This window comes from Echinops telfairi, unplaced genomic scaffold (assembly GCF_000313985.2).
Source record: "Echinops telfairi isolate 266 unplaced genomic scaffold, ASM31398v2 ScPeMD7_1;HRSCAF=3_0, whole genome shotgun sequence".
Classification (NCBI taxonomy): Eukaryota; Metazoa; Chordata; class Mammalia; order Afrosoricida; family Tenrecidae; genus Echinops; species Echinops telfairi.
Genome location: NW_022103896.1, coordinates 68,615,141 through 68,625,402, shown reverse-complemented (window position 1 = coordinate 68,625,402; position 10,262 = coordinate 68,615,141). Strand labels below are relative to the sequence as shown.

At 40.7% G+C, this 10,262-nt stretch overlaps 1 protein-coding gene across 1 annotated transcript in view; it reads right to left on the bottom strand.

Moving 5' to 3' along the window:
• Positions 1–10,262, bottom strand: part of EYA1 (EYA transcriptional coactivator and phosphatase 1) — a 170,871-nt gene that overhangs the window by 48,245 nt on the left and 112,364 nt on the right. Inside the window, exon 12 of the mRNA XM_045285819.1 lies at positions 3,538–3,627. Coding sequence (XP_045141754.1) covers positions 3,538–3,627 — 90 coding nt within the window. The remainder of the gene's footprint in view (positions 1–3,537; positions 3,628–10,262) is intronic.

Below are 10,262 nucleotides of genomic sequence, written 5' to 3'. Positions count from 1 at the left end.
AGGAGAATTAAAGTCACAGACCCTGACATTACCAATGACTTTGGTCTCTCTGGCCTAACCAAGCATTAGCTTAGCAGACAGGAGGCGGCGATACCCAATGCAGTGTCTTGGTTAACAAGGTGAACATGGTAGTGCAATACCCTCCTCATTTCTGGGTCTCAGAAGCCAGCGGGTCCCCACTGTGACCCAGCCTAATCTCTGCTTGGAGGTGCTCTTGAAGGCCACTGTCAATACCATTGTTCAGGACAACAACCAGAGAGTCAGTAAAATGGTATCCTTTAAAACCTGAGGAAAAAGATAATCCAATCTGAGCTCTATGCCCCCTTTTAAAAAGGTCCATTTGAATAAACAATTTTCCTGTAACTGTGGAAAACTTTAACAGAACTGACCAGTACTCAGTTCAACGGAAACATTATGGAAGTGGAAGGCTTTCCCCGACTCTATTTTCAGATTAGCTTCCAATAAGAACCCAACAGAAAGGCCCTTTTCTTCACTCACGCAGAGAGCAACATGTAAGAAGTGGGGCTGCATTCTGTCATACATAAAAAATGACTTCCATATAAGCATCCTTGGATCGCACAGGAGGCCCGTATGTAAAATGATACACAGGACGTTCGTCAAACTTATAAATAGGAAAGTCAGAAGCATGCTATGGAGTGAAAGTCTCAGCCCTCCTCTGGTGGGGCAAAATATTTCCCGTCATAATTACATCTCCCTGCCACTCAAATTCCTAACGTGAGTTTAAGGACACGGAAAAACACAGGTTTTCATCTCACCATTCTTTTGTGGGAGGAACAGCAGAATTAAGAAACATGCCATTTTTTTGGCAATAAAGTTATCACCAATTTATCACCAAAGGGAAATGATGCATAAGGCTTTTAAAACAAATATTGGACTTCATAAATTTCCTATGTTTTTATTAAGATATCTCTATATCACTTTATAAAAAGTCAATCCCTTGACAATATTACGAAAAAATGACCTTTTCAGCTAAATTCCCTAAATGAGATCGTAATACCCAGGTTACACACCAACATGAGTAATACAGCCCATCTTTCCGGCAGCCCCTCACACGTCTATGTGCACAGAGCCGAGATGGAAGTCAAGCTAATTACACAGAGGAGGAGGAAGCAGGAAGCAAACATGGTAGAAAAAAAGCAGGTCAACAGGCAAAGTTCAGGAGCTGGAAAATCACAAGCCACAGTGATTAACAGCTAGTTAATCTTCTTACAATGGCTAGGACCATACACCTCACAGAGTTAAATACATATAATTTAAATACATTAAAATATTTATGTCCCCTACCAGAGCACATTACTAATTTGAGGGTGAAATCAGGCATTACCATAACATTTCTGCCTGATGAGATAATTTTGGTTTTCTGGAACACATTATGCCAAAACAAATTATTTTGCCAGGAAATAATTTCACTTATTTTGAAAGCAATGAATATTTACCATGACTAGACCCAGGTTTCTTGAATTTAAAAAAAAGAAAGACAGACTAAAGTAAGTATATGAGCCAACTATTTTTTTTAATACTTACAAATATTTTCTGAAGACATATATTAAATCTTGTACCTTTGTGGATTCCTTTACATTATTCTCAAGGAAACTAATTTAAAATCTATTTGCATAAGGTTATCGGCTTAATTTTTTTTTCACTAGGCTTAAAAGGTTTTCACTTTTATTTTATGTATTTGGTTACATTATCTATGCCTTATCTACTTTACCTTATGTAAGAAATAGTCCTGATATTTCAACATTGAGTTGGCTGTAGTTACTGATTTTTCATTTATGTTTATGGGGAAAATTTTTTTAGGCTAGAAGCCTGAATATATGGCTTTGAACATATTTGCTGGAATACTATTCCAGAGAGTGTCTCGATATAATTCAGTGTGAGAATATGAGTAAATAAAGAAAAAATCTAACTCTATTATTTCAGCTCTGAGTTGGGAAACTTTGGGGGCTGTAGTTGGCCAGGCTCTTACTTTGCTTGATGCTTCACTGTTCTCCTCATGTTTCACCACCAACAGTTTGGAGAAAGAAGCGGGGCTTTCAGGTAGTAGGGTTTAAAAAAAATAATAAACGATTGCTAACTTCTTCTTGATGGGTGCTATTAACACCCATTAAGAGCAATCCAGACCGAGCCTGCACCCAGGACAAAAGATCAGCTTTGCAAGTGTCATTAGAGACAAATGGAAACTTAGCAAAGGAATGTGAACGTACTAGTAAAATATGGAATTTTTTCTGCTGCTCTCTTCTAAAGTGAAACATAACCATAAATCAAAAACAGCTTTTGAAAAGAAACATGATTATTAAGCTTTTCGAAAAGTAATTCTGCGCTTGCCAGTCACGTAAAAGCCTTCTACCTTAAAAAACGGTGGTTTCTTTTAGAAAAGTAAACACGTGACAATGCCTCCCACCCCCCAAATTGCATTTTACCTTATGTGTAAAAATAAATACTACATTGAGGAATGTGGGGGGGGGGAGCACATTTAAATAATTTTATTGCACTGTAAGTTGCCAATTCGTCTGTGAGTAGTTTCACTGCAGATGAAAAGAAATCAAAACACAGGACAGATGTTGAACAAACCGCATTTAAGTTCTGTCACACACTGGGCATTTTTCGAATGATTTTGGTTCATCTATTAAATAAGGTGCATTGTGCTTGCTGTTGAAGAGGGGAAACATCAGGAAATATTTAAAGGCCAATTGCTGCCAATTAACTTTGATCAGTGAAAGTTCTATTTGAATCTTGCCGATTCTTCTCCTGTCTGAAATAACATACATTTATAAAATCCAGCAAAACAACAACTTGATGATTAATGCCTGTTGGCAGCCCGACCACAAGCTTGCTCAGCAGCAGGATTTAAACAAACAACTATCTCCACGAAGAAGGGAGAGGAAGGGACTTATCCTCATGCTTCTTTCATAATGGAGATGCGGAAACAATATTCTTTCCTTTTCGGGAATGCTGCTAACCGACATCAGCGTGTTTGTCAGTACTCATAACATTTAGCTACCCATCTTACAAACGTTTCCCCCAAATCACAGTGGACAAATAACAGCATCCACAGTTTGACATTGGATAGTTTGGCAACTCAAAGGGACAGACGATCAGACCATCGAAAAAGAAAACCCGTCAAGCTAATATGCCGAGAGTCTGACCCAGCAGAGAAGATGTGAGGATCGTGATTTCAGACGCATTCAAAGGTAACACGGTGTCCCAGTAACTGAGAAATCTGTAGCTTTTGATAATCGACCAAGCTTTTAAAATATTTAAAAATATTCTTGACATTATACTTTAATTCTAATCAATGCTTACATAGCATCTAATCTTGGAACCCAACAGCCAAAGCAAGGCAAAACAAATTTGGTAAAAGCAATCCGTATGACTATATAATCATGGATGTGAACTCACGATTCCAAGTATCCAGTTAAATACATAGAAAATAACATCCCATTGCTATTTGAAACCAGCACCTACGTTCCCACGAATCGCATGTGACAGATGTGACGGAGAACTAGGACTTACTTCTAAATCATTGAAGAAGAGATGCGTGTCAGCCAGGTTGAAAATCATTTCTTCCATTCTCAGGCCAAGGGAAACTGAAGTGGGTGGATCCTAAAAGAAGAATTTTAAAGTGAGGCACATATATGTTTCATGTTACATGGGACAAGGTGCGTGTCCCATGAAGGAGGAGTCCACATCAGAAAGGGCTAAAAGCAAGAGACAAAGGGTAAGACGTAGGTCTCGAATTCTTTTGATGATCCTGATTTTGTTTGTGGGCAAATGTTAGCAACTAATTGCTTGAAAAAGTCAAATGCCTCGACTGCTGCTGGTCCCTTCCATAATAAAGACATAACTCATAGGATATGCTATGACCCCAAGCAGAAAAGCCAAATCACGAAAACTAATGTCACTTAGCCGTCTAACGTAGAAGTAATTCAATGGTATTTGTCTACTTTTTTATCTTTTATTTTATTTATCTTTTAATCATTTAATTAGGGGCTCATGCAACTCTTATCACACTCCATACATACATCAATTGTGTAAAGCATATTTGTACATTCATTGACCCCCTCATTCTCAAAACATTTGCTCTCCACTTAAGCCCTTGGCATCAGGTCCTCTTTTTTTCTCCTCCCTCCCGGCTCCCCACTCCCTCATGAGCCCTTGATAATTTATAAATTATTATTTTGTCATTTCTTGCCCTGTATTTGTCTATTTTAGGAGCAAGGGTAACTCTGTGAGCCAAGAAATTCTTGATGTGTTTCTCTTACACCACAATCCATGAAGAGAGTCACCACAAATATCAGAAAGAGATACAATGGAGATCAGTTTCAGAAGGGAAATAGAGTCATCGTAGTCTAATAACATCGGTCTCTTGTGCCCTGCATTTATTTAAACTGCCAACTGGGAAGAGACTCAAAGTAGGAAGTGGTGTCCACTTGGACAACTGGGTACCATGCCAGCTCAGGGAGCTGATGCTGACCTTCCTGAGGTACCGTCCAGGCATCCACCAGCCAGTAGCATCCAATGGCGGAGTGCAGTGTATTCTGACAGGCAGACTACAACATAATCTGTGAAGACTGTTAGCACTACCGTTGTGTTTCTGGTCAGACAGGCTGTTATGTAAGGGCTGTTTCTCTACTTACAATTCCCTTGACTAAATGATAATACACGTACAGTTTATATTTATTCCCCAGGTTTGCTGTGATTATAAAGCAGTAATACCAAAAGTTGGTATAAAGAACATTTTAAACACCGTGTAAAAGTTGTTAGTATTATAGGCTATCAATACAACCTTCAATAGTTAATTTTATATCCCTTTCTCTGTGGAAGATTTTTCATTACAGAAATTATTTTTCTTTTCCACCAATTACCTTAACCCATGAATGTGCTTCCTGGGTTTGAGAAATGACTAAGATTGACCCTGGGTGGTGCTCAGGGTTTGCACACCTGGTTGTGCACCTGAGATTTGGCAGCTCAGTCCACTCTGAAGGGTCTTGGATGAAAGATCTGCTTGCTTGAAAAATCAGCCACTCTAACCCGAGAGAACAGTTCTATTATGACACACCTGAGGTTACCAGGAGCTCGAACCAACTTGAGGGCAACTGGTTCTGACTGCTACAGAGGCTGCACATATTTGCATCTCCCTGGATTCTTCCCAAGGTCATCAAGCCATTGTGTGGATTGGGTGACTGTTCACCATGACTGTCAAGGGCTTGAAGCATGGGGAGGAATCTAAGACCCTCACTATCCAATACAGCCCAGGATACGCTTGAATTGTGTTCAGAACATACTTCCTTCATTCCGAAGACTTCTCTGTGTGCTATACTCTCACACGGCCATTTATCGAAAGTCTATCACTTCCCTGAATCCCACCTCAAGTTCCACCTCTTCTATGCTCTTTGAAAAGTTGCAAGAACTGACAGAAGCGGAGGCCCAGCCTCAAAGTGCGAGACCTCCATCCCTTGTCCTCCAACGTCAGTGTCCTTATTTAACCTCTTTAGACGTGGGTTTGCTCATGGACAACAGCAGCTAGTCAAAGGAAACCATTCCAGAGTGACCCCCTGCAGCGGTTCTCAACCTGCGGGTGGTGATCCCTTTGGGGGTCGGACGACCCTTTCACAGGGGTCGCCCAATTCATAGCAGTAGCAAAATGACAATGATGAAGTAGCAATGAAAATAATGTTATGGTTGGGGGTCCCCACAACATGAGGAACTGTATGAAGGGGTCACGGCCTGAGGAAAGTTCAGAACCGCTGCTCTAGACAAAGCAGAACTGCCCCATCAGGCTTCCGAGGCTGGACTCTTTACGGAAGCAGACTGTGTGGGTGCTGTCAGACCTTGCCTCTGTGCAGTGCTTGGAAGGTTTTGAACCACTAACCTTTTGGTTAGCAGTGGAGGGCTTTAACTAGTGTGCCATCAGGGTTCTTTAACCATATAAAAATGAAGTTTTTATCTTCTCAGTAGGCACACAATAACTTTACAAAGGAGTGAAGAGAAATTCCTTTAAGCTTGGCTTTATGAGAAATTGTGCACTGCATGATTTTATGTATCAGAAAGCATGCTGGGAAAAGGCAAATACTCAAGTCCTCCCAATCCCTCCCCCCCGAAAAAAATACACACACACCCCAAAACCCCAAACCCCTAGAGCAGAGTTAACTAGGAAGGGAAGTTCAAACAGCTGTTTTTAAAACAAAACATCTGACTAAGGTGTTTACTCCCTCTAGTTCAGGCCAATAAAAACACACCGACTTGTCTCATAAGGATGTCAATGAATCTTTTTATATGGCAAGGGTGAAGAGGCTCACCACATTTATTTAATTGACAATTCTGGAATTTATGTGCCATGGTATTGTTACTTTGGAAAAAGTATTATTTCTTCTTGATAACCATTGCTTATTTATATGGCCATCAAAAGAATTACTCTATTGTCTCTTAATGTATAGCATACTTCGGCTTTCCTTCATAAATTATAGTAATGACTTGCTTGTTGCAATACTAATAAATTTTAAAAGCTTGTGCAGTCTTGTGGTCAAATACAACACAGATGTCAGCCTAATTTACCTTTAAATGCAATTCTTTTTGTTATGAGCTGTCATTGCTTAGTAGTTTTTATACTTGCCACTCCCTGGTATTCTTTGGAAAGATTTGCTATGTTAACGGTTCAACAGTTACCTGCAATGAGACAATTTTAGAATAGACAGGGAGCCTACTCTAGCGGTACTGTGATCCTAACATTTTGAAACAACGTCTCAAAGTTAAAAGTGTATCTATTTTATACCATTACTTTCCAAAAACACACACAAGTACTGTACATGGGAAGCTTCTGTATACTGATATTTTCTACTTCATAAACTATTCATGTGTTGGTAGCTATAGTTTGAAAGGTTGCCCTTTAGAGACTGGCTGTGGTGCACAGCAGTGACTCAGTAATAGAATTCTTGCCTTCCAGGCAGGAGACCTGGGTCCAATTCTCAGCCAATATACGAATATTTTACAGCCACTACCCATCATCATTCAGTGGACTCTCGTGTGCTGCTGTGTTACAGGACAGATTTCAGTGGGGTTTCCAGTATAAGAAGGACTACAAAGAAAGCCTTGACCATCTAATTTCCAAAAATAAGCCAATGAACGTCGTAGGGATCACAAGGGATGCCAGGTCCTGGTATCACTTGGCTGCATTCCACATGGGGTTACCACACATGGTTCAGGGTCCAACCCCATGGCGGATAAAAACAATAATGAGCTATCTACTCTTTGATGTAAGAAGATACAGGAAAATTGAATGCCAGAAGTATTGTCATCTATGTGTGATAAAAACTCTGGCAGGCTGCTAAGCCACCTAACCTTCTGTGTTTTATCTAATAGCAGAAGAGCAGGTTGATATCTGCATTCACCCATTTGCTTCCATATTCTAGCAATGGGAGTTCTCACAAAAAATTCAGATTTTATATTCTAGAGCTGCTTCACAAGATAGGGATCCCTGGTGGCACTGTGGAATAAGCATTGGACTGCTAACTGCACAGATTGGTAGTTCAAACCCATCAGCCACTCCAAGAGAAGAAGACGAGGCTCTCTGCGCCCACGAATATTTACAATATCAGAAACGCTAGGAAGCAGTTACACTTTGTCCTGTAAGGTTACTATGAGTTGGAATCAACTTTATGACCATGGGGAGGTTGCGATAGATGTTCTTACAATACTTTAAAAAAATATATAATTCATTTTGTTATTGAGAATATACGCAGCAAAGCATACATCAATTCAACAGTTTCTGCATGTTCTGTTTAGTGATGGGGCTGAGACTCTGAATTGTAAATCACTTTTACCCTCCTTTTCTGAGTTGTCCTCACCAATTAACATAAATTCACTGTCCCCTTTAAAGGCTTGAAGATAAAAAAGCGGCCCTCTAGCTCAGAAGCAACAAAGCCCACATGGAAGAAACACACCAGCCTGTGTGACCATGAGGTGTCAAAGGGATCAGGTATCAGGCATCAAAGAACAAAAAATCATATCATTGTAAATGAGGGTGAGTGCAGAGTGGAGACCCAAAGCCTCATCTGTAGGCAACTGGACACCCCCTTACTGAAGTGGTGGTGTGGAGGAGACGAGCCAGTAAGGATGCAGGGTAGCAACGATGAAACATACAATTTTCCTCTAGTTCTTGAATGCTTCCTCCCCACCACTATCATGATCCCAATTCTACCTTACAAATCTGGCTAGACCAGAGGATGTACACTGTACAGATAGGAATTGGAAACACAGGGACTGCAGGACAGATGAACCCTTCAGGACCAGTGGTGAGAGTGGCGATACATGGAGGATGGAGAGAAGGTAGGGTAGAAAGGAGGAACCGATTACAAGAATCTACATGTGACCTCCTCCCTGGGGGATGGACAACAGAAAAGTGGGTGAAGGGAGACGTCAGACAGCATTAGATTTGACAAAATAGTAATTTATAAATTATCAAGGGTTCATGAGGGATGGGGGAGTGGGGAGGGAGGGGGGAAATGAAGAGCTGACATCAAGGGCTCAAGTAGGAAATGTTTTGAGAATGATGATAGCAGCAAATGTACAAATGTGCTTGACACAATGGATGTATATATGTATGGATTGTGCTAAGAATTGTACGAGCCCCCAATAAAATGATTTAAAAAAATTCACTGCCCCCTAAAGTTCTTATGTAATCTTTAGAGTTGCTGCTGTCAATTTGATGCCATATAAACCGACTCCCACTGAATCTATTCTGACCCATGGAGACCCGCCAGGACAAAGTCACGTGGATCCTTAGGGTTTCTGAGGCTGTGAAACTTTAGAGGAGCAGATAGTCTCATCTTTCTCTTTCATGGCGGCTGGTGGGTTTGAACCACCAACTTTGCAGTTAGCAGGCCAACACTTAACTCACTGTGCCACCAAAGCACCTTTAAAGCAAGATCCCTTAAAGATAGTTCTTAAAAAACATAATGTGCTCCCTCACCCCCCACTATCATGACCCCAGTGCTGCTTCCCACTCTGGACTGGATGGGAACATGCACATAGGTATAGGCAAGAGATAAAACTCACGGCACATGGAACCCAGGAACAGGAATGGCAAGAGAGATATCAAAAGGGTAGGGGGCAGGGGAGGAGGGGTAGGGGTACTGATACAATGAATGGCACATAACCACACACCCCCATCCAGGGGGAAGAGCAACAGACACTAGAGGAGACAGTGGTCAGTGTGACATAATAACAATCTATAATAATATTAACAATCTATAATCTATCAAGGGGCCATGAGGGTGTGGAGGAGAGGGAAAAAGAGGAGCTGATCCCAAGGCCTCAATGGAAAGTAAATGTCTAGAAAAGAATGATGGCAATATATGTACTAATAGGTCGGGTACAATTGATGTTGGATTATAACAAGCATTGTAAGAGCCCTTCATAAAATGATCTAAAAATTACATAATGCTCGGTACAAGTTAAACTGCGTTTCTGTTCTAAGAAGAGTTCTAAGGATGTATTTGGTTTAAGTTTTAAAGGTTATCTCAGGAAGAGTTTCACGGCTTCATCCAACCTCCATGGCTAAAGCTCCTGAGACTTTGGAATTCTGTTTCATATTTCCCCTCTTTGGATCAGGATTCTTCTACAGAGTGTTTGACCCAAATGTTCAGGAATGGTAGCCAGGCACTATCTAGCTCTTCTGGTCTCATGGCAAAAGAACCAATTGTCCATGAAATCATTTAGACACACGCTCCATTTCCTCCTCCTCTTCCTCTGCTGTTCCGGGTAAGTGGAGACCAATTGTACCTAGGATGGCTGTTTGCAAGCCTGTAAGATCCCTTGGGACTGTACATCATACAGGAGGCAGAGCCAGAAGGAAATTATATTAGAGCTGACATTCTGAGCACCCAGTGTGCAGAAGGCTACAGATAACAGTGAAAGCCCAAATCCATCTGCAGAGTCCCCACATGGATTAAGCCTTCGGTGAATCCCTCCTGACCACTGAGCAGGGAGGCAGATAGCCTTTCTATCAGACAGAGTGCTTTGGGACATTGGAAAGTGGGTTCATACAGATGTTGCTAGGTTCAAATTTAGCACCTTCTCATTTGTTCTCCCTTTTGACTCATTTTAAATTTGATCTCATTATTTTGTTTTCTATTGGAGTTTTTCATTGTTATATTTGTTATTGCTTCTGTTTTTTTCAAAAAACATGTATATGTTTTTCTTTATTTGCAACCCAGAATAGGTAAACATATAGACAATTT